This window comes from Ctenocephalides felis, unplaced genomic scaffold (assembly GCF_003426905.1).
Source record: "Ctenocephalides felis isolate EL2017-DRISC unplaced genomic scaffold, ASM342690v1 CF-g0.4_SCAFFOLD_03572, whole genome shotgun sequence".
Lineage (NCBI taxonomy): Eukaryota > Metazoa > Arthropoda > Insecta > Siphonaptera > Pulicidae > Ctenocephalides > Ctenocephalides felis.
The window spans coordinates 43,252,429-43,278,695 of NW_020539726.1; the positions used below are offsets into that span (position 1 = coordinate 43,252,429).

The 26,267-nt window shown below is 30.4% G+C and overlaps 1 protein-coding gene across 1 annotated transcript in view; it reads left to right on the forward strand.

Annotated features, from left to right (window-relative positions):
- LOC113387545 overlaps window positions 1–17,991 on the forward strand; it is a 41,483-nt gene extending 23,492 nt beyond the window's left edge. The window contains exons 9-15 of the mRNA XM_026624877.1: window positions 848–1,021; window positions 1,098–2,705; window positions 5,350–5,860; window positions 7,495–7,721; window positions 9,409–9,677; window positions 11,594–12,086; window positions 17,465–17,991. Of these exons, the coding sequence (XP_026480662.1) occupies window positions 848–1,021; window positions 1,098–2,705; window positions 5,350–5,860; window positions 7,495–7,721; window positions 9,409–9,677; window positions 11,594–12,086; window positions 17,465–17,838 (3,656 nt within the window). The 3' untranslated portion in view covers window positions 17,839–17,991. The remainder of the gene's footprint in view (window positions 1–847; window positions 1,022–1,097; window positions 2,706–5,349; window positions 5,861–7,494; window positions 7,722–9,408; window positions 9,678–11,593; window positions 12,087–17,464) is intronic.
- Window positions 17,992–26,267: the final 8,276 nt, after the last annotated feature.

Sequence of the window (26,267 nt, forward strand, 5' to 3'; positions counted from 1 at the left end):
TCATGTAATAATTGTGTTTGAAGAACTTCATGTAATTAAAATTAACATACATTCATTGACTGCTTGTATTTTTTTTTACTTTTTCGCTGGCAATATAATCTCATTCTTTGAACAGCTGTAATATCTGTCTTACCTAAAAAATATTTTTCATTTTAAAAACTTCAATGATTTATAGAAACTATAAATAATATGGAAATAATTTTCAATCAAAGCACTTACGTTTAGTACACGGCACAAATATTTAATTTGTTTTATTATTTTCAAGGAACAGGATAAAATATTCTTGTGGTTCAGGCATTTTTCATTGAATCAAGATTAGTACTACGATGTAACTTTAAAATGTTTATCTATGCCGATTTCCTTGTTGATATCGGTACGCGTACAACGTTGATGTCGGTACGCATACAACGACAGATCTCTATTCACATACGCGACGACCAATCACAATCGCCCCTATAGAAATCTTATTTTCGAGAGCGAATGACGAATCATTGGCACTCGACTCTTATCCTTTCTTATCTGCCGCAACGCATTTCCGTTGCATTTGTACGGATTTACACCCTAGTCGCGCCTAAAGAAGTTTTACTTCAATACAACAATATTTATTATAAAATCATGATTTGTAGCACGTTTTTTTTAATTCTTGGAACCTAACCCCTTTTTTTGTACTAGCTCTTTGTCCCGTATAACACGGATTTGCATAATACGCTACTTTTTTGGAACGTATCTACCGTGTTATGCGTGGGTTAACTGTACCTGCACCAATTTTCGAGTTGGGTATTTTGACCCGCCCCACTTATAGTGTGTTTATATCATATTTTTTTTAAATGTGGTTTTTATTTTGAAGGAGACAGTTGGGCTAAAGTAAAAGTATCCCCAGCCATCACACCAGCATCACCCGATAAGGTTTTGCTTAGCGGAACTCAACTGTCGAACTTTGAGGCTGTTCGGGCAAAATTGGCTGAAGCCACAAAGACCAGAGATAAGTTGGGCAGACCTTTACTTTTTGGCAAAAATAAAGGTATGTTTCACCAACACTGCCAACACTTTAGTTTTAAATATCAATTGATTTAAGTGTTTTGTTTTTGTAATTTCAGAACGTAGATTATTCGGCGACTCAGACGACGAACGTTCCAAATTCCGTCCAGGTCGTCCTGAATTCGAGACGGATTCCCAAGACGGCATGGAAGATAATTTGAAAATCATCATGTCCCAAGCTCAGGAGCAAATCAACAACGGCAGCATCAATCCAACACAATACAACACATTGTTGAAACAATTGGTGCAGATTAATGAGAACAAGAAGTTGCAAGAAGCACAAAGAAGAGAATCCATGGGCAAATCATTATCGAAAAAAGGTCACAATGAAAGTTTGACGCCAATCAGCGATGATGAATTCGATATGGAGGATGATAGTAGTAATAGGTCGCCTAAGGATGATGTTTTGTCGCCACCACGTAACGAACCGTCTTTATCAGATACTTTGTTGAGTATTCAAGCCAACAACAGACTAAACAAGCGCCAAAATCAAAATCCTCCGATGTCGTTGGGGCAACCGTTGTTGAGGCGTGATCGTTTTGGTAATTTGAAACCTGATAACAGGTTTGGTAACAGGATGCCTGCACCACCTATGGGTGGTATGGAAAGACCTTGGCAGAGTCCGTGGGAAAACAATTGGCCTAGGGATACAGCTCCGATAAGACATCCTGTGGCACCAGTTTTACCTACACCGAATAGACGTGCTGCGAATTGGCCCAGTATTCCTAGAAATACAGTAGCTCGTTATGAAATGCCGTTTGTAAGATCCAAAGTACCTTTAAAACTTGGCTCGCTGAATATAAGTTTACCTCCACCGCCATTCCCACTAGTTCAGAGCATAAACAGGGACACGATGAAGTCTATTAATATTGATAGGGTTCCTAGAATGATCAGATTTTATGAGGATGATGTTGCTGTAGCTTTAATGAATTGGGACGATCCTAGAGAGATTGGTTTTCAGGATGGCAGTCGCAGGATTTGTATAGATAATCGTGATACGTACGTTTTGCATTTTAACAGGCCTTATATGCCTGTTAGTATAAATGGTGTTATGCATCAAATCAAATTCGGTTCACCGACAAGAGAGTTGTATGTGGACGGCAAGTTTTACGAAGGCTACTTTGGTGGTGCCCCGTTATTGGTACCAATTGACAACAAAATGGTTACAATTAAATTGGAAGGACCGCCGCCGCAGGTGCGTTTAGGAGTGCAGCGTAACGATTTGGTGGCTGGACAAATAACTTTGTTAATAGACGCCAAATATTCACACCCAATCTTTCTAGACGCCAAACCTCAGAAAGTAGAAATCGACAACGAAGTCGTCACAATAAGATTCGCCGACGCTTTCAAAACAGTTTTAATAAACGAGTTACCGTTCTCGGTGGAATTCGGAGGATTACCAAAGTCTATTTTGGTGAAGGATCGAAAACATTTCATCAGGTTTACCGTACTACCAAGGGGCATGAAGCCAGGACAAATGAATATTAGAAATATGGGTACTTATAAGCAGCCGTACATTGATTTGAATGACATTGAGATGCCTCCGATGATCGAGAATAATGTTCCATTGTTGCAACCCGTGAACCAGATGCCACCGATGATGCCTCCGATGAATAATGCAGGAATGCCCATGTTTAATGTGCCGCCACCAATTACAACTTTAACAGGTAAATAGTAAACAAAACTAGTTGGTTTGGTATTTAGCCTTAAGGCAAGTTGCTGGAACAAAATTTGCAAAACTTCTAAAAAACTAGATTCTTGAGAAATTTTGAAATATTTGAAAAAAATTGACTATGAAAATTTTGAATATTTTTTTAAGCCGAAAAACTGATTTGGAGACGCGTATTCGTAAACAAAACTAGTGGTGCATGGCATCGTGCCTTAAGGCAAATTGCTGGAACTTCCCTTACCGTAATTAAGCATTCGAGACATCTTTATTCATATGTAAAAAAATAATCAATCAATGAAAATTACTCAATAATTAATGACAATATTTTCAAATCGATTATTAGTTATAAATACGTACTTATAAGTGCTTATTAAATTACTTAAATTTGTTTATTTAATAATAACGATTTAATTTTTTTTTGATAATATTGAAAAATTTTTGGAATTTTTAAAAAAAACGTTTATTTTTTAAATTTTTTTAGGAATTTGAATTTTGTTTATTTAATAACAATGATTTTTTTTTATAATTTTTTTAAAATTCAAAAAAAAATTTGGAATTTTTGAGAAAAAAACGTTTAGTTTTTAAATTTTTTTGAGAATTTGAATTTTGTTTATTTAATAATGATGATTTAATTTTTTTTTTTGATAATTTTCTTAAATATTGAAAAAAATTTTGAAATTTGAAAAAAAAACGTTTATTTCTTAATTTTTTTTTTTGAGAATTTGAATTTTTTTAAAATATACGATTTTTTTTTTAATTAGAGTAGAAATCGCTTTTTTTAATTCTTATATTTTTTTAATTTTTCAAAATCAAGATTTTTTTTGAAAATCAACAAAAATTTGAATTTTTTGAAACATTAAAATTTTTTTGAAAATTATATATTTTTTTATTTCCAAAATTACGACATTGTTTCTAAAAGCCGGCTACACAAGCAAAATGTTTTTTGAATTAATCTAATCGGATGATGCGTTCTCTCAAAAACTACATGACCATTTTTGCACTCTGCGCTCTATACCTCCGAAACGGCAAGACGTGCCTTTTGCAAAAACGCCTTGCGATTGAGTACGAACCGAATGTTTATTTAATAATACAAATTGGTTATTACAAACTGTCGAAAATATCGAATATTAGTGAACTTCAAAATTAAAAATCTTGGTACGGAACCCAAAAAAATCGACACAAAATGTGTACGCATTATTAAAATCTTGATAAATTATCTGATAATTTGATGTGCATGTGTCTACTAAACATTTTTGACCACTGAATGACATTTTTTAACTTATTTTCATTGAGAGTCCACAACCGCTGGACCTGCCTTTGCCAAAAATTTGAACAGTTCTTTGTTTAGTCAATACAAATAAAATGTTTTCTGAATTATTCAAATCGGACGCTCCGTTCTCTTAAAAACTGAGTCATCGTTTTTGGCACTTTTTGCCAAAAACTAATCAGCACGTCTCCTTATCAATACGAATCGAATGTTTTTTGAATTATTCAAATCGCTCCATCCGTGTTCCCGAAATCGTCGACGAAAATTTGTATCTGCACACACGAACATACACGCACATACACACACACATACATCCATTTTTTCTAAGGTATGTCAAAATGTTCAGAAACTCTTGAAACGTAAAGATATATAAAAATTTTCATTTTAGATTTTTTTGCGATTACTATAACTTACCCTACGGGAAGTTAAAAAGGGTGTAACAGCTGATTTTTTTTTTTACTATGCTCCGTGATATTTTTTTTAACAAAGTTTTAACCGTTTTATTTTTATGATATTTTCAAAGACTAAGATTTGCAGGAAATTTTGCAAGTAGGCTAATCTTACCTTTGAGTTAAAAGTGAAAACAATTTGCACTCTGCCGCCACTCCCCGGGAAGTTAATGTCCTTGTTACTCACTAAGATCCCTTTATGTATAAATTGACATTGAGCCATTTTATCATTAAAAAATGTGGCTATTATAAGAGACATCGGAGCATGGTAAAAAAAAAATGACCCAAAATGCTTTGTTGACTGAAGTACACCTAAGTCTGTTTTTACACGGTCTTTTTGTACACGGTTTTGATATAACACGGTTTGAAAATTGAATATTTTTAATTTTTTACACGATTTTATTCCATTTAGCACGATTTGAAATTTTATGTACTTAATTTTTTTTTGTCAAATATAATTTTTGCGAAGTATGTTCATACCACAAAAAAGTATTTATGAAAGAAAAAAGTCTGAAACCATCGATAGTGTCGATAGTTTGCGAACACTAGCTTAAAGATTTGAGTGAATTCCCCTTTAGCGCGTACAAACAATTTTTACTGGTCAAAGCAAATGTGAATAGCACTAATTTAGGGGAATTTATATTACTTTTAAGATTAGAGAGCATATCTTTTTTATCATTAATTACTATGCTTGTGAAAATAAGCATTATATATTTGATTTAATAAAATAAACATGAATTCTTGTTTTTAAAAATTCTTGTTTTTCACTAATTTTAATAGGTTTTAGAGATTAGGAACAAATCACCCATTTTTGTATAAGATCAATGTCTTTTTTTACACGTTTTTTTTTACACGGCTTCTTCTGGAACCAATCTACCGTGTAAAAACAGACTTAGGTGTATTAATGATTCTATTATCTCTTTTAGGTGATATTCCACGTGTGCCCGACATTCCACCAAGCACAACAATACCATCGTCCATTCCATCAACAGTACCACCTCTACTACCACCCCCGTTACTGTCCATACCTCCTCCGATAACCACAATGGCTTCAACAAACGCTTCTAACATACCAGAAACAAACAATGTCGTGGATCCAGCAAGCGGTTACCAGATGGAGACCAGCAGCAACGCCTCCAATTCGAATTCACCAGCCATAGTCATCCACGATGACACTTCTCAGAATTCCAATCCGGAGAACTCCACCAGCACAATCGTTCCTGGTGCTACTGGCGGTGTAGTCTTACCACCAACAATAAATGTTAATGATCTTTTCGAGAAACTGGTAGCGTCTGGTATACTTCAAGGTGTTTCTGTGGCTGCTAACAGCACTGCACCGAGTGTGGAAGTTAAAGATAAGAAGGATGAGAAGGTTGAGGAGAAACCGGAGGAGGTTGCTAAACCGGTTTCGTTTGCTAAACCTGAAACATTGAAAGTGTAAGTAGATAGTTTAAATTGATAATATCCATTGATTATATTTATTAAGGGGCACAACTAATGTAACCGCCTAAAAAAAGGTGATTTTTGGGAATTTATATTAAAAAAAAAAAAAAATACTTTATCAATCATTTCACAATTTTTCAAAATTTTAATAATATATTTATACATGTTTTAAGAATACGTAGTAAAATTTTTGAAGAAAAAAATTAAACATTTTTTAAGTTATCGTCGATCTCCAACGGCGCGACAAAAAAAGCCCTTTACTGCTGCAGTGATTCCGGCCTTCTACGTGGATGAAATTAAAAAAAAAAATCTCGTTCCACTACTTAGTATTGTTTGTAAAATGACATACGATTAAAAAATCAAAAATTAACATAATGGCGGCGTTTTTTAAAAAAAAGTCGAATTTTACCCAAAATTTTGGTCGTTTTTGGACTGCCAAAATTCGGTTTTTGATCCGGTCAAATAATCGATGGTTCATTTTACGGAGAACTATGTATAGAACATGTAAAAAAAATTGATAGTGATCGGATCATTTGTTTTTGAGTAATCGCTGCAGCAAATTCGGAAAATGCTGTTTCGAGAAAAACGCGTTTAAAGATAAAATGATCGCTATAATACTATATATATACACTTTAAATGCCTGTGGCTCAAAAACTTTATAACTAAGATATCGATTTAAAATTTTGGTATGTTACTTTTAAAGGTATAACCTATCGAAATATGGAAAAATTGAAAATTCGATTTTTTGAAAATTTCACACTAGTGTGCCCCTTAACTAGTTATAGTAATGGGCCGAAAATCGAAAATGAGAATTTTTGCATTTCTCGACGTTTTGAAGGTTTCTGAACATTTTACTGGCATACCTCAGAAAAAATGGATGTGTGTGTGTATGTGTGAGTGTGTTTTGTATGCCCGCATTTTTTCGTCAATGTTTTGGGGCGCACGGATCAAGCGATTTGAATGGTTTAAAAAACATTTGATCCCTATTGATAGGGAGATGCGTTGAAGAGTTTTTGGCGAAGGAAGGTCCCGCTATTTCGAAGATACAGAGCTAAATGTGCAAAAAAATGGCAGTTTTTGATTGAACTAAGCGCCCGATTTGAATGATCTAAAAAACTTTATTCTTGTATTGACAAAACATTTGCTTTTGAGGATAAAAAATGATTACATATTGTTTTGTTTTCCATAAAATAGTTTTGTAATTTTGGATTAAAAATTCAAAAAATTACCCAGGCTAAGCACAGCCTAAGTGCCAAAATCTATTGAAAAATGCGAAAATGCCGCCAAGCTAAGCACAGTATAAGTGAAAATGTCGCACAGAATCATTTGCAAATACGTTTAGACTTTTTCAATTTTGTGTAAATTACGCAACTATTTTTTTTTTAAATTGAATTCGAAATGAAATGACGATTGTTAATGTTCTGGAGATAAATTGATTTATTTATAATTTACATTTGATTTGCTCAGATACAACAAGATAGCATGCAATAATGAAAGTTACAGTATTTGTAATAATATGTTTGAAAACGTTTAAAATTTCTCGAATATTTCATTACGCTACGGGAAGTTTCAGCAATTTGTCTTAAGGCACGATTCCATACACCACTAGTTTATTTTTTTTATTTTAGGAGGCAAGCGGTGTTCATCTCCAATTTGTACAAGGGAATGCAGTGTAGCAGCTGTGGTACTCGTTTCCCTCCAGAACAGACCATGAAATACAGTCAGCATCTGGATTGGCATTTTAGACAAAATAGAAGGGACAGAGATAGCACCCGAAGGCCATTCTCCAGAAAATGGTACTACGATGTCACTGATTGGGTGCAGTACGAGGAAATCGAAGATTTGGAAGAGAGAGGTTTGTCATAATTAATATCTATTATTCACATATCCATTCTTATATATAAAAATGGAGTTCTCGATCAAATGATCCGGTAAAACTCGAAAAAGGCTAAACCGATTTGGCCAGTCTTAGTCTTGAACAATTCGTGCTAATCAATAGGTTGTCGGAAAGGTGAGATATTATTTCAAAATCGCGTAGAAACTTTACATTTTTAATTTGAAAATTTTTGTAGAAGCGTAATTTAAATAAAACAATGGACGGTGGCTAATACGTCAAATGTCAAACGTTTCTGACAGATGATGTTCAATTACGTTTAATAGGATGTTTTATGTGAATATTATTTAATTATGATTAAATTGTAGTAAGTAGTTTTGTTTGTATTTTTATTTATACACAAAAACGTTATTAAACGGATCGCAAGTATTACTAGAGACTCAAAATATAAACTTTTTTGATATGTTAATATGAAAATGCACTTTTTGGCATATTTTTTCAAACACGGTGCTCTGAAAGATCTCATTTGTATAATTATATACTCATTGAAATTTATAAAACATTTTCTAGGTTATATTATTTTTTATTTATGTTATTTAAATTCAGAACCTAAATTCGGTATCGATCAAAGCGACATTTAGTCAAATAACATTTTCCCAGTTATAATATTCCAGAATTTATTGAAGAATAGATAGTAATATATGATGGTCCGGGGTTAAAAAGGTCCACCACCCATGTGTGAAAATCCAGTAAAGTTAAGCATTGTTTAACAACAATATTTTAAAGTAGAGGGAAAAAGATGTATAACTGGCTATAACCTTGATTCTTATGACTTTGCTATCGAGATGAGATAAACGGCAATTTTTGAAAAACCATAATAAAAGTAATTTTCTCTGTTGATAGTTTTTCAGCATTAGTTAAAAGTGTAATTATTTTGTAAAATACCTTTAAAATTAAAATAAACATTAAACCTGTTTGCCACCTGGCCGTTCTAAGTTACCCCTCCTATAGGGTTAAAAAGTCTAGATAACAAATTTTTGAAAGACAGCAAAAAAGCACATTTCTACAATGATGAAGTAGCTGGCAGTTTTACTGAACGTAGTCAGATAATTGTTCGTTTGAAATGTGTTATTTGTTGTGATATAATTGGTTTGATTATTATAATATAATTAATATCTGCTCAAAGTCAAATTGGACCTTTGTGTCTCGCCCTGCTCTACATATATACTTTTTAGTAAATTTAATTCATTGAATGTTACTTGAAACTTCAAAAAGCAGATCAAAGAAGAAATACTTAATACATTTCCTACCTCTCTTCGCATAAATTTGAAAATTTTGTATAAGCTCAATTGTATTATTTACAATTATACGCAAAATCCTGAATCAAAAAAGAATCTGAAAAACTTGAAACGTAATCAATAAGTCGAAAGACCAAGAAAGACTTGGATTGGATTATACCATGTTTTTTCTATAGAAAGTGTATAAAACTTACAGTTGACAAAATATAGACATACAAATAGGGTTTATTGTTTTTATAATACCTCATTGTGTATAGCATTGAAACAACACATCCTAAATACACTAAAAGCATTAATATTTTTGATTCTCTAGAAATTGTTTAGAATATACCTTACTTAGCAAAACAACGTTTGCCGGGTCAGCTAGTATATGTATATATTTGTATTTATATTTCCATTTCCTCTTTTAGAAAAGAACTGGTTCGACACCCAACAGTCCCAGCAGCAATCTCAATCCAGTAACGAACAAGGAGGTTCCAGCAACGACGGCGTGGCAGATGGAGTCAAAGCAGTGGCGCCCAATGTGGCGGCAGGTCCCGAAGACAGGGACGCCCATTGCATCATGTGTCTGGACAGATTTGACCAATTCTACGACGAGGAGAAGGAAGAATGGTGCCTTAGGAACGCTGTTAGGGTCGATGGAATGGCTTACCATCCTGTTTGTTACGAAGACCACAAGGTAATAATAGCTTTTTATTTTATTAACTTCTCGAAGGAGTTTGTTTTCATAAAAAAATCCGATTCGCTGCGACCAAATTTGTTTGTATGTGTGTGTGTGCGTGTGCATCAACAGTATTTTTGCCGTAAATCGCCGTTTTCTCAAAAACGACTGGGCCGATTTCAAAAATTTAAAAGCCATTCGATGTATCTGGATGACGACTAGCGTTTCTGAGTCTTGTGCGACGATCGGCGAAGCCGTTTCTTTATAAATTGCAGAAAAGTGAAAAAATTTCCGTCTACGTTTTAGCCCGCAATTTTGAGTCGATTTTGAAAATTCAAAAACCGGTCAAGGATATTGGCTGGGAATCGTGCTGATTAGTTTTTGGTAAAGATCGCCCGGGCCATTTTCTTGTAATAAAGTTAAAAAAAAAAATCGGCGATTTTTATGATTTTTTTGACGGTAGATATCATAGTCTTGTAGATCATACTAAAATATCACGGACCTACGACAAATCGTTTAATTTTAAAAATTTTTCAAAGTTTGCAAAAATTAGTATCGTTTTCTTGGCATTTGTCAAAATTAATTTTATTTCTGAATAATTGCTTTGTACAATACAAAAAGCTGATAGGTAAATCCATAATTATTATACATTTATATTACAAAAAATTGATTGGAGAGAATTTAATTTATTTATTCATTATTCAGTCATATTATTAATTATTGGCAATTAATATCATTTATTTAATATTTTCTAAAATATCTTATGAATGACCATCAAAATTTATTTTACAAAAATAAAAATATCAAAGTAATTTAATTTTGAAAGAATTCAAAATCAAAGACTTTAAATTTTAGATTTAAATTGAGAATTTAACATCATAATTTCAAATCAATTTATTATAAAATATCTTATTACTCTAATCATACCATTTTTTACAATTAAGTACAATCTTTTGCGATCTTAATATGTCATTTTGATCAATTTTTCTGTACTCCTTTTAATAGCTTGATGTATCACCTCTAACAATAAGTAAATAAAAAATAAATATATTTTTGATGTCATCTCTTCAAGCATATTTTATAAATATCCACAGGTGTTTCATATTTTGTGCACTCTGTGGAAATGCAAATCTGGTCATTTTTGAAATTTCGAGTTGTAAGTTTCCTATTTCGTTGACAAAATTCGAAATTTGTATCTTGATTTTTTTAGAAGCGCCTGAACCGTTTTCAGAAATTTAAAAGCCATTTGATGTATCTCAATGAGGACTATAGTTTGTCAAATTTGTGAGACGATCTGCCGAGCCGTTTCTGTTTTTAAAAAAGTGTTAAACTTTTCGTCCTCATTTAAGCTCATTCTACCGAATCGATTTTAAAAAATATCAGCGGAAAATATTAGTTGGGAATGAGGCTGATTAGTTTTAGGTGAAAATCTACTGAGCCGTTTTCTTGTAAATAACTGTTGAAAAAAAATTTAAGCCGATTTTTATGGAACTTTTTTTGACGATGTATATCATGGGCTTATGGAACTTACTGAAATATTACGGCCTTTCGACAAGTAGTTGAATTTTAAAAATTCGTCAAAGTTTGGAAAGATGAATCGTTTTTTAACGTTTGTTAAAATTAAAATTAGACGATTTACTTGGTACAACGATAGAATACTTGGTCCTAATGAACGGGCTAAACCATTAAAGTCCTACGGAAATTGGTTCAATTATATAAGTAGTTGATTTTTGAAAATTTGCTTTTAGAAAAAACTCTGAGTTTACGTGTTTGTTCGTTTTCAATTTTGTGTATTAAATCCACTCGTGTAATAATCACTCATAAATTAATTTAGTTTTTATTAATTAAGTCGATTAATTCGTGAAGTTCATGTATCTTACCTCAAGGCAAAATACCAATACCGACTAATTTATTTTATTATCTTCTTTCCCAAGGCGTCTCTGGAAGCAGCCGAGTTGGAGAAAGAAAAGGCTAAACAAGAAGAGTCTGCAGAAGAAAATAAAGACGTGAAGAAAATTGAGGACTCCACCATCGATCTGGACGATGACAAAATCATAATCCTGGAAGACGAGGAAGAAGATGACGGCCAGAAAGTGGAAAACAAAGAAGAGCAACCTGAACCTTTACCTGAAACGCAGGAGTCGTCTGCTAATGATGAAACTGATGATAGGGTTCCGGAAGATTCTGAAGTTGTTCCGATGGAGACCGAAGAAAACATTCCACCCGAGACGACGATAAGTGATGATAAAACTGATGACAAGAATGATGGTGAACCGAAACAACCAGAAGTCGAGGATGATGATGACGATGATGATGTTCATATACATGAGGAACCGGTTGAGTTGGTTGTACTTAATGACGATGAGGATGAGCAGCAGTTTGAAGAGATCGGTATGCTGGTTAAGATCAAGGAGGAACCAATTTCTGGTAAGTGAAGATATATATATATACTAGATGACCCGATAGACATTGTTCTGTACCCACGTCTACAATTTTTTAATATCCTATACTAATATTTTCTGTTAACCTAAAAATAATAATTCCCGTTTTTTAAATTACTTTTCACACCAAAATGCATACACATTTTACTATATGGGCGATGCTAAATATAGAACTGCTTTAAATAAAATGATGAGTCTCATTTCCCACACCATATTGAAAATTGAACTCTTTTAAACGATATTGAACAAATTCAGAAAAAATTAATATATAGAATCCGCGGTAAAAGTACAATATTACCTTGGATTTTTCCACCCATTTTTATAATGTCGTATCATATTTTAACTGGTTTTTAGTAATTATAAAAATATCTAAATTACATTTTTCTTAGTAATAATTTAATATACATTATTTTACCTGGTAATTTATTCCCCCCCCCTATTATTGTACCTGTTTTAACAGTTTATTGTTAAAATTATTATCATTAATTAATATCTGGTTTTTGAAACATTTTACTTATTTATTTTGGGTATTTTATGCAATTTATTCTGTTGAGCAAATCATAGAGAGCACAAAAATTCTAGCCTTTCATTATTAAACATAACCATAGCATAACACCGGTACTTCATGTTGGATTATTTTAATTTAATTTTTTGTTATTTAAGATATCTAAAATTACATCTTAAACTCCTCCTAATTGATTTCGTGAGAGCCGAATTGTATGTATTCTTCCTTACTTTCCCATTTGTTATTTTCAAGTGAAATTTTTAACGTATTTTAAAAATGTTGTGCAAAGATTATGAAAAGATGCAAAGAAATTACATATTTCTTGAATAATATTGAAAAAATATATATTGAAAACTTCATATCTTGCGTTGGTCTATTCAAGGTAGGACCGGCTCTGATTATTTCTTAATTCCATATTTTAAGTGAATTAATTTGTCCAATCCTGTTCATATGTGTATCATTCAATCTGCCATACATATACTGTATGTTATATTATTTTAATTTCTGTCACATCTCACCTGCTTTTCGGCAATAATAATGTAGACATTTCGTTTTTCTTATTCATAATCATGAATTTATTATACATAGTCTAATATTGTTGTTTTTTCAATTTTTTTTTTTTTGAAAACTTTAAAGATGTTAGATTTTTGAAAATTTTGAAATTTTTGAAAAAATCTGACTTTTTATTGAGATTGTTTTTTCCTTTAGTTTTTTTTTTAAAACTTTGAAGATTTTTGAGAATTTTGAAATTTTGGAAAAAATCTGACTATTGAAAAAATTGCTTAATTTCAATTTTTTTTGAAAACTTTGAAGATATTAGATTTTTTTAAATTTGTAAATTTTTGAAAAAATCTGATTTTTTATTGAAAAATTTGTTGTTTTTTTAATTTTTTGAAAATTTTGAAGATATCAAATTTTGAGAAATTTGAAATTTTTGAAAAAATCTGACTTTCTTTATTGAAATTTGTTTTTTGAAAACTTGAGAATTTTGAAATTTTTGAAAAAATCTGATTTTATATTGAAAAATTCGTTGTTTTTTTAATTTTTTGACTTTGACTTTTTTAAACTTGGAAGATATTAGATTTTTGAAAATTTTGAAATAATCTGACTTTTTATTGAAAAATTTGTTGTTTTTTTAATTATTTGAAAACTTTGAGGATATCAGATTTTTGAGAATTTTGAAATTTTTGAAAAAATCTGTCGGTTGGTAAGTGATCTCGAAATCGTCGAAAATTTATTTTCGATTTTTTGCTATTAATATAACATACCATACGGAAAGTTAAAAATAAAGAATTAATAATATATAAATGACGTCCATCCTAACCAAAAATTCGTGCAAAAGTCAACATAAAAGTATTTGAAGTAATGGGAAACTTATAAAAAATATTAGTGTCAAACGATTCAGAATGACTTGTGAAGTCGAGAAAACAAAATTCGTAAAACAACGCGGGTCCTCTTAACGGGAAATCGGTACAATTGTTTTTTCGATGCCAAACGATTCAGAATTGCTCTAAAAGTCGAAGAAGCTATAAAAAATGTATATATATATATATATATATATATATATACTAGCTGACCCGACAGACGTTGTTCTGTACTCATGTCTACAATTTTTAAATTTTTTATACTAATATTTACTGCTTAGTTAAAAATAATAATTACTGTTTTTTGAATTACTATTTACACCAATATATGAGTGATGTTGAATGTAGAACTATTTCAAATAAAATGATTGTTCTCAATTCCCACAGTTAACACTTTAATTATTCATTTAACAAATATTAAAAAATGTTCAATAAAATTGTATATTAAAAATTATACAGTGCGATTTATAGAACAAATTTATTTCCAATAGCTCAATTTATTTTATTGCATTTAAGGGTTATATAGTATTTTTAGTCATACCTGTAGATGTGGATGTATAAATAAATGATTTTTTGTTTATTCACGACTAAAACATCGATTTTCCAAATTTATCACAATAAAAATGATCGTCTGCCTTTGTGATTTATGTCACAGCATAAGATACACGTGTTGAAAATTGAAATCTTTTAAAAAGGACAACAAATTCAGAAAGAATTAATATATAGCATTCGCGGTAAAGGTGCAATATCACCTTTTATTTTTTTACCCAAAATATATGCTTTAAAAATGTTGCCTATAATTTTTATAATTTCGTACCATATTTTAACTGGCTTTTAGTAATTTTAATATCTAAATTACATTTTTTTCTCCAATAAATCAATATACATTATTGCTTAAGTTTATATTTGAAGTGAATTAATTTGTCAAATCATGTTCACATGTGCTCTATTCAACTTGCAATCAACAAAATTATTGCTCTGTGAATTTTTTTACTGTGCTCCAATTTACTTGATATTTTGGAAATAGGCTAATCTTTATCTTAATTTCAATGTTTTTAACAATTTGCACTCCGTCACCATCCACAGCATTAATTGGATTATTACTCTTTTAATTCTGATTTTATCAGAACTTGTAATACACTATTTTAAATGTGATTAAATGAGCTACAACTTTCTCTATCATTAATTTTACCGTAACTTCTCTTATTGTAAAACGGCGAAGTTTTAAAGGGCTCGAAAGACCTCTGGTTGGACAGCTCCTTAATTAATCATACATCTATCAATATTTGTGTAACGAAAAAATAATAAACAATAATAATTAGTCAGAAAAATACCTCGAATTTTCTTATATATATATACTTTTATACGTATTCTTTCAGAGGTATTATGATGAGAAATTGGTTGTTTTTTTTTAAATGTTTTTTTTTAAATGTTTTTTTTTCATGAAATCATGAGTTTTTTGAGAATCATTTGTACTAAAGTTGTGGTATTTTCTAGAATCCATCAAGATCTCTTAAACCAAGTTAATTCTAGATTGAATACGATTATTTTTAATTTTGGTGGATATGGCACTCAAAGTATTTGATTTAAATGAAAAAAAAAAAACATTGCATGCGTCCTTTATCTGCATGATAGCTCACTCATTTTACACGCAGAAGTACTCATTTTAAAGCTTATTTTGAGCACTATAAAAACCCATTTTTATATCTAGCCTAATAATGTTCCTAAAACACTATAAAATAACGATTTATTAAGATTTTAATTGATATAATTCTGTTCATTACATGATTTTCGTTAAAATGTATATTTTTGAAGGTGTTAGCAAAAAATGATGAAAAACGCAAAAAAAAAACAAATATTCAGTAGCCAGTAACTTGAAAAGTATTTCGTTTTTTGAAAAACATTATTAAATATTTTTCTCGTATAATTAGTTTTTTTATCGATACCCAACGTTATTTTGAAAAAAGTAAAATTACACCACTGAAAAGAAATGTCATCCACCCGAGAAGTGGTAAAGGAGTCTAAATTGTTTTCACTTCTGAAGAATAAGATGAACCTAGTTTCAAAATTCCAAACGAATTGGAAAATAGTAAAAATTTCAGACCCAAAGCGCTCCATTGAGTAAATATTCCGTACCCAATGACAAACATATGAATTTTTGACACAATGAAACTTCTAAATAATTTTTTTTGTATTGTGATTTAGTATAGTAAGGCAAAACGACTGCAAATTGAATATGTTTGAGCGCAATCACTTATGGCTCGCTCCTTTGCGCGAATTCGTACGGCGAATCTGTTCGCAAAGTGCGCAAACAAAATTATTGCAAGCAAAAGCAAACCACGCGCACGTCAGACGCATGCGCAGACTGCATCACTTGTCAAATGCATGTTAAATTATTTGCATCTTATATTAATTTAATTTTTGGCACATCTCAGCTGCTTTTCGGCATTAATAATGTAGACATTAAATTTTTCTTATTCATAATTATGAATTTATTATATTCTAATATCGCCTTAGCCTATAAGTGAATAGAAATGTTTGGCAAATGACAGTCCTCAATTGTTTTTAATGTCAAACTAAGTTTCAAATATTTTCAAGGGCAAACAATGATAAGCGGTTTTTTATAATTTTTTCTATTTATTTCTACAATCTAACTATATTTCTATGAATCAAAACATTCTAAAAAATTTCCCGAACAAACTTCAGGAAGATTCATGAAAATCCGAATTATAGTTTAGGAGGAAATATGAAACTTACATTGTTACAGAAGAATTTTATATATAAGATATATATATATATATACTCCCCCTAAACGATTATTCGGATTTTGATAAATCTTTCTGAAGTTAGTTAAGGGAGTTTTTTAGGATGTATGTGATTATAGAAATATAGTAATATTGTAGAAATAAATGGAGAAAAATTGCAAAAAACGACATGTCATTGTTTGACATTGAAAGACAGATTTTTTCAAAAATCTCAAAATTTTCAAAAATATATCTTCAGTTTTTTTTTTTTCAAAAAAAATAATGAATTTTTCAATAAAGTCAATTTTTTCAAAAATCTAATATTTTCAGTTAAAAAAAAATTTGAAAGAATAACAAATTTTTCAATAAAATGTCAGATTTTTTCAAAAATTCTCAAAACTCTAATATCTTCAAAGTTTTCACCAAAAAAAATTGAAAAAACAACAAATTTTTCAAAAAAAAGTCGGCTTTTTCAAAAAATCTAATATTTCTTCAGTTTTCAAAAAAAAAGCTTTTAAAAATTTAAATTACGGTACGGAAAATTTCAGCAATTTGCCAAGGATGCCAAGCACCACTAGTTTCACTAAAACAACCGTTTACACTAATTTTTTTTATTAAAACCCCATTTTCTCATAGGCCTATAATATTTTAAACTGTCCGCTTTAACCATCACTACATAAAATTTAACCTGATTGCTCTCCTTGTCAATTATCCATTCTACTAACACCCAGTTTATTTCCTTTATCACCAGACAACGAAGAGGATCTAGACGTGGACATCATCGAAGACTACACCCCAAGAGCAGCCGACAACACCCAGCAATCAGTCATAAGCTCGATCGATGGAAACGTTGAACTGGAACCAACGACAGCCATCACAACCAACATCGGCTTGAACAGAATCCGTATAAACATATCGACAGCCAGCCAGGCTTCGACAAATGGTCCTGAACCGAATAACCAGACTGATGGTGTCAACAATAATGTGAACGATAGTGATAAAGACACTAGTGATGTAAATAGAGACAACGTTAGGTTAAAAGAGGCTTTGAGAGGTGTTGAGTTGCAAACGCAGGAACCGGTTTGTAAGGGAAATGAATTGTCAGGTTTGTGCTGCATTATGTAACAGATATAAAAGAAAGTGATTATGAAAAACTATTGACAAATGACGAAGTGATATATTAGTTTAACCCTCTATACCCTCCCCCCTTGTAAATAGAAATTGACTTGATGATTTCATGTATATACTTGTATATTTCCTAGGACTTAATTATGTTTAGTATTATTATCATTATGATTATATTATGAACTGTTATTTATTTATAAAAATGTGTATTTGAATATTTTTGTAAATTATATAAAAATATTGAGAAAGAAAACAAAGCGAAAATGATTTTACATACAATGCTGTTGTTTTTCTTATATTTGTCGTTCAGGTCGATTGATCGAACGGAATTTATTCAAATTTACAGTTAATAAAGGTTCATTTTGAAAACAACTGCGCCGGGTTTTATTAATAGACTTAAGTGTTTGTTTTCAGGATTAAAATTAAGGTTATTTTTTTCAAAAATATTTAACCATTTTTAATCTTCTATATATATATAAATAAGTCGGGTTTTCCTTCCTGACGATATAACTCCAGAACGCACGAACCGATTTTGACAATTTTGCATTCGTTGAAAAGGTCTCGGGCTCCGCAAAGTTTATATCTAATTAGTGGTGCATGGCATTGTGCCTCAATGCAAATTGCTGGAACTTTACGCACCTTAATTAAAAATTTGAGTAATGACATTAGTGAGAATTATCAGAATTATGCTTGGTTAAGTCAACGAGCAATTCTTGCCGCGATGAATAATGATGTACACGCACTGAATTTCACCATTCAATCAAAAATTGCTGGCGATTTGGTGACATACCAATGATTCCGACTGGTTTTCCGTTTGACTTCAAACGATTGCAATTTCCAGTTCGCAATAACAAGTCGCAAGGCCAATCGCTTAGTGTTTGCGGGATAAATCTCGAATAGATTATTTAGAAAATCATTGTTTTTCACATGGGCAGTTATATGTTGCCTGTTCACGAGTTGGGAAACCATCCGCTTTGTTTGTGTTAACGTCAGACCAAAAAACAAAAAATGTGGTTTACCAAAGATCACTTCCATGAAACGGATAATTTGCGGATTTACTTTCATTTACTTAGAGAAGTTCAACTAAAAAACACTTCATTTTTGTAATCGAAATAAATTCATTACTGTTGTGTAATAAAATCCAAATTTTCCTTTTCAAATGTAAAACAAACATAAACAAACAAATAGCGAAACGGAGTTCGTCGGGTTTGCTAGTTACTTTATATTTATTATTTTGAGGAATTTCAATGACACGATCTGAGCTCATTATTAATTAATTAAAAAAAAATTAATTACAATTATAAAAATATTAAGAGTTTTTTTTCAGAAGTACAATATTTGCATCAAAATTGTGCTTTCAATTTTTCAAGGTTTTTATTATATATTTATTATATAATTTTATTCTACGGTTTGGAGTCGGACTAGCACTATACTGATTTTATAAAATGTAAGTATAATTTCTTTGTTCGAATTAGATAATTATTTGTTTTAATAAATAAAATCTTGTTCTGTTTTAGATTTTTCAACAAATTGTCTACCCAAGAAGTGCTTCTGGATTTTTGGATATGGGGGTAATCACAGGAAGCAAATGGTAAGTTTATATTTATATAAATTATTTTTTGAGGATTGTTTGTTCAACGTTGAAACATTTATTCAATTCAATATATCTCATATATAAAATTCTTCTGTACCGGTGTATGATTTGATACTTCTCCTAAACGGTTATTCGGATTTTGATAATTCTTTCTAGAGTTTGTCAAAGAAATTATTTAAGATTGAATGAACGATAGAACTAGAGTAATATTGTAGAAATAAATGGCAAAAATTACGAAAAAAACACTCATCATGAATTTGTAGTGAACGAGCTTAAAGAACTTTTACTTGAAAAAATTGAATATTGTTTGAAATTTGGCATGTTGGGTGGGTATTGTTTGAAAGTTCTTTTTGTATAGAATCAGAATAGTGAAACTAACTATGTGGTTTGTCTACAAAATACACACTTTTAAGAAATATATAACAAATATCTTATATATAAAATTCTTCTGTACGGCTGTATGATTTCATACTTTTCCTAAACGGTTATTCGGATTTTGATAATTTTTTTTAGAGTTTGTCAAAGAAAATTCTTAAGATTTAATGAACGATAAAACGATAGTAATATTGTAGAAACTAGTTTTGGATGGCATCGTGCCATAAGGCAAATTGCTGGGACTTCCGTAGATTTTTGAGAAATTTTAAATTTTTAAATAAAATTGACTTTTTTGGTAAAAAAAATTTAATCAGCGCTTCATCTTGTTAATACAAGTAAAATGTTTTTTAAATTATTAAAATTGGACGCTCCGTTCTCTTGAAAACTGAATTACCGTTTTTGGCACTTTTTGCCCCATATCTTCGAAACTACTATACCTGCATTTGCCAAAAACTAATCAGCACGTCTCCTTATCAGTACGAAACGAATGTGTTTTAAATAATCTAAATCGCTTGATCGGTGTTCCCGAAATCGTCGACAAAAACTTGTATCCGCAAACACACACACACACACACACACACGCATACATCCATTTTTTCTAAGGTATGCCAAAATATTCAGAAACCTCTGAAACGTAAAGATATATAAAAATTTCATTTTCGATTTTTTTGCGATTACTATAACTTGCCCTACGGGAAGTTAATAAATGGCAAAAATTATAAAAAAAACACTTATCATTGTTTGACATTGAAAAAAATTGTACTGTCATCTACTAGTAATGCCGATTCACTTGAAATTTTAATTTAGCTGAAATTATGAGCCTGGATAATATTACAATATAATATACAAGAAAAATGTAATGTCTACATTATTATTGTCGAAAAGCAGCCGAGATGTGCCAGCAATTAAAATAATATAAGATGCAGTCAACAGTATTTGTTTGGCAGATGAATTATATAATTCAGTTTAATAAATAACGCAATAAGTCCAAAATTGCATATACATTATTTTTTTTAACTTATGCAAGTCGCATTTTGGTTTACTTTACTGAATTATTGAACAATACAAAAAAATATTTCTACTTATTGAAAAAATGATTTAGAATTTTGTTTAATGTGTAAAAAATTCATTTGTTTGTCATTGGATATGGCATATTTAGCAAGTGGTCGTAGATTGAACAGTGCACCATATGAACTAGATTTTACAAATTAATTCTCCTAAGATTTGAACTTAAGCAATAATGTTTATTAAATTATTAGTGAGAAAAATGTACTTTAGGAATTATAATTGCCAAAAAGCAACTAATATTTTGTACTTGAATATGAAAATTATAGACTAAATTATTGAAGTAATTATGTGTTGTGTGGTAAAATCAAGTGTGATATTGTTATTTTTTCTTGATTTCTTATACTGCTTATGCTAAGACCATAAAAGAAACACAAAGGCAGGACATCAAATAGGATATTAAAAAAATTTAAACTTTTGAATTGTAGACGTGGGTGCAGGACGTCTGTCGGGTCATCTAGTATATATATATATATATATATATATATATATATATATATACAGTAGAATCCGATTAGTATGACGCCGGATATATTGACAACCGCTTATTATGACGTAATTTTAAAGGCAGTTTGGTTTCCATATAAAATTTCTTAAAAAAACAGCTGTCTAGTCGGATATGTTGACCTCGCTTACATTGACATTTCGCTTATAATGACCCATTTTTGAAAAAAAATTTGGTCCAAGTATAATGACCGACATGATTTTACACCTCCGATAACATAGAGTTCATGTTTTTCATTGCAAATTGTTATATATATATATGCATATAATATATTTTTTATCACTCGTGTCCGTTCGCCTTATCTAGAAGTGCAAACCTTTTATTATGTTGAACACAAACAGTGTCTGTGTGTTAATTAAACGAAAATGTTAATTAACTCCAAAGCAAGCAACTACCACCTACAACAGATAATATTTATTGAAAAATTATCTAAACAGATAAAATAAAATATTGACTCATATTAAATTAATTTTGCACGCAAGAAGAAGAACCTACTAGAAAAAATTAAATAAACTAGTTGGTATTGGTATTTTGCCTTGAGGCAAGTTACATGAACTTCCCGATATGTGTAAATAATCGACTTATTCAATAAAATATAAATTAATTTATGAGTGATTAAAAGTATTCCGAGTGGATTTATTTCACATAATTCAAAACGAACGAACACGTTAACTCGGAGTATTTTCTAAAAGCAAATTTTCAAAAATCAATAATTTATATAATTGAACCAGTTTCCGTAGGACTTTAATTGTTTAGTATGTTCATTAAGACCAAGTACCACTATCGTTATACCAAGCAAAATCGTCTAATTTTAATTTTAACAAACGTCAAAAAAAAACACTCATTTTCTCAAACTTCGATGAATCTTTGAAATTAAACTACTTGTCGTAAGGCCGTAATATTTCAGTAAGTTCTATAAGACCATGATATATATTGCCAAAGAAAGTTCTATAAAAATCGGCTTAATTTTTTTTTTCAACAGTTAATTACAAGAAAACGGCTCGGTATATTTTCACCTAAAACTAATCAGTATCATTCTCAACTAATATCTTTCGAACAGTTTTTGATTTTTTAAAATCGATTCGGTAGTATGAGCTTGAATGTGGACGAAAAGTTTCACACTTTTTTTTCAAATTACAAAGAAACGGCTTGGCAGATCGTCGCACAAAACTGCGAAACACTAGTCCTCATTGAGATACATCGAATGGCTTTTAAATTTTTGAAATCGGTCCAGCCGTTTTTTGAGAAAACGTCGATTTACGGCAAAAAATTTGTTCACATATATACACACACACACACACGACATACATACTTTTTCCAAATGTTGGTCTCATTCGATTCAGAATGGCTTGAAACGCCGAGAAAACATAAAATTAGCAAATCGGATTTTTTGATGAAAACATAAACTTCTCCTTTTAAAAATATTTTCAATTTTTTTTTTAAATTTAAAGATGACGAAAAAGGCTTTACTTCATATCGATAAAAACGTTCTCTGTCATATCCTAATTTGCATGTCTTTTAAAATTCGTTAATAACAAAAACAAAGTTTAAAAATATCGAAATTAACACATTTTTCACACACGACTGGATTTCTTCTACTAATTCAAATATTGACCGAATTATATTTATATTTGGTTAAATGTGGTTAAAATTAGAAACGTTTTTCGCAATTCTATATTTATGGAAGTTTTTTTCACGTATTATTATTAGAAACATTAAATATCCGACTTAATTAACATTTATTAATATATTCTTTTACGAGAGTTTAATTGGGACGACATGTGGTGGAAAGATCAAATAATAAATTGTTAAATATCAAATTTGATGGAAAATTATCAAATTGTATTTTTAGAACGAATTGATAATTGATGTATTGTTTAATTTAATTAAACACGTGACGATGATTTAATATTTAATTTAACTTGGTTCAAATAATTCTCGATACAAGTTTTGTGCGATTCAAAAGCTCTTGCAAAGAGCGTTGTAATTGAGGATACAAATTGCAACTAGTGGTGTATGGCATCGTGCCTTAAGGCAAATTGCTGGAACTTCCCGCACCGTAATGAAATATTCGAGAAATTTTAAACGTTTTCAAATATATTATTACAAATACTGTAACATTCATTATTTTTGCTATCTTGTTACACCTGAGCAAATCAAATGTAAATCATAAATCACCAGAATTTACCTCCAGAACATTAACAATCGTCATTTCATTTCGAATTCAATTTCAAAAAAAAAAAAAAAATAGTTCTCTAATTTACACAAAATTGAAAAAGTACATAAACAGTCTAAACGCACTTGGGTTAAAATTTGTACCAGCGTGGCGCTTAGACTGTGCTTAACATGGGTCATTTTTTGAATTTTTAATCCAAAGTTACAAAAATATTTTTTGAAAAAAGATAGAAACAATTTTTTTTTCCAAAAGCAATTATTTTGTTGAAACAAGCAGAAAGTTCTTTGAATCACGCTTAGTTCTCTCAAAAACTGCCATTTTTTAACATTTAGCTCTGTATCTCCGAAACCGCTGGGCCTACATTTGCCAAAAACTAATAACCACTTTTCCCCGTCATGCTAATCAATGCCAACTGAATGTTTTTTGGATCATACAACAAATTGAATTTTTTTTTTGATTTCTATTTTCTGCACTCTTTGCTCCATATCTTCGTAACGGCTGGACCTGCCTTTGGCAAAATCTAATCAGCACATCTCCCTATCAATACGGATATGTTTTTCCCGTAGGGCAAGTTATGATAATCGCAAAAAAATCGAAAATAAAAATTTTTATATATCTTTACGTTTTAAAATGTTTCTGAATGATTTACGTGTGTGTGAGCGTGTGTCTGTGTGTTCGGATACAAATTTTCGTCGACGATTTCGGGAACACCGATCAACCGATTTAAATAATTCAAAAAACATTCGATTCATATTGATAAGGAGACGTGCTGATTAGTTTTTGGCGAAGGCAGGTCTAGCCGTTTCGAAGATACGGGGCAAAAAGTGCCAAAAACGGTAACTCAGTTTTTAACAGAACGGAGCGTCCGATTTTAATAATTCAAAAAACATTTTACTTTTTCTAATCCTTTCTTCTAATCCAAATCTAATCCATTCTTCCATTTTTTCTAAGGTATGCCAGTAAAATGTTCAGAAACTTTCAAAACGTCGAGAAATGCAAAACTTTTCATTTTCGATTTTTGGGCCATTACTATAACTACCCTACGGGAAGTTAATATTCTATATAAAAGGTGTTGCCAGATTGTATAAAGTATATATAGTATATAAATGGTGTTGCCATTGACTAAGTTCATAATTATTATATAATTACATATTTATATATTTAGACATAATGTTTCTGTTTTATTTGCAAGTCGTAAATTTTGATTGTGGATATAATTTATGGCGTATGAACTTGCGGAATTCGGTGGCAAAATACACATGCGCCTCTTATCAGAGAACTGATAACGATATATATATATATATATATATATATATATATATATATATACTAGATGACCCGACAGACGTTGTCCTGTACCCACGTCTACATTTCGAAAGTTCCAAATTTTTTAATATTATATCCTATACTTTTTAATATCCTATTTGATGTCCTGCCTTTGTAATTTATTTATGGTCTTAGCATAAGCAGTATTAGAAATTCAGAAAAAAAATATAGTATCTGTGATGAAAGAACAATATCACACTTGATTTTACCACACAACATGGTAATTGCTTCAATAATTTAGTCTGTAATTTTCAAAATCTCGTACGATATATTAGTTACTTTTTGCCATACATAATTTCTGAAATACATTGTTCTTACTAATAATTTAATAAACATTATTGTTTATGTTCAAATCTTAGGTGAATTAATTTGTAAAATCTATCTCTTATGTGCACTACTCAATCCAAGATCAATTTGCTAAATATTCCATCATATCCAATGCCAAACAAATGAATTTTTGACACATGAAACAAAATTCTAAATCATTTTTAGTAGAAATCTTTTTTTGTATTTAAATAATTTAGTAAAGTAAACCAAAATGCGACATGCATAAGTTTAAACAAATAATTTATATGCTCTTTTGGACTTGTTGCGTTATTTATTAAACTGAATTATATAATTTCATCTGCCAAACACATATACAGTTGACTGTATCTTATATTATTTTAATTTCTGGCACATCTCAGCTGCTCTTCGGCAATAATAATGTAGACATTACATTTTTCTTGTATATTATATTCTAATATTATCTAGGCTCATAATTTCAGCCAAATTCAAATTTCAAGTGAAGTGACATTTCTAGCAGATGACAGTTCAAATGTTTTCAATGCCAAACAATGATAAGTAGATTTTCGTAATTTTTGCCATTTATTTTTCCAATATTACTATAGTTTTATCGTTCATTAAATCTTGAAAATTTTCTTTGACAAACTCTAAAAAGAATTATCAAAATCCGAATAACCGTTCAGGAGGAGTATCGAATTATACACCCGTACAGAAAAATTTTATATATAAGATATTTGTTAAAGATTTCTTAAGAGTGTTTATTTTGTAAAACCACATAGTTAGTTTCACTATTCTGATACTATACAAAAGGACCTTTCAAACAATACCCAACAAGCCCAATTTCAAACAATATTCAAATTTTTCAAGTAAAACTTCTTTAAGCTCGTTCACTACACATTCACGATGAGTGTTTTCTTTGTAATTTTTACCATGTATTTCTATAATATGACTATAGTTTTATCGTTCATTAAATCTTGACAATTTCCTTTGACAAACTCTAAGAAGAATTATCAAAATCCGAATAACCGTTAAGGAGAAGTATCAAATCATACACAGTAAAGAAGAATTTTATATATAAGATATTTGTTACATATTTCTTAAAA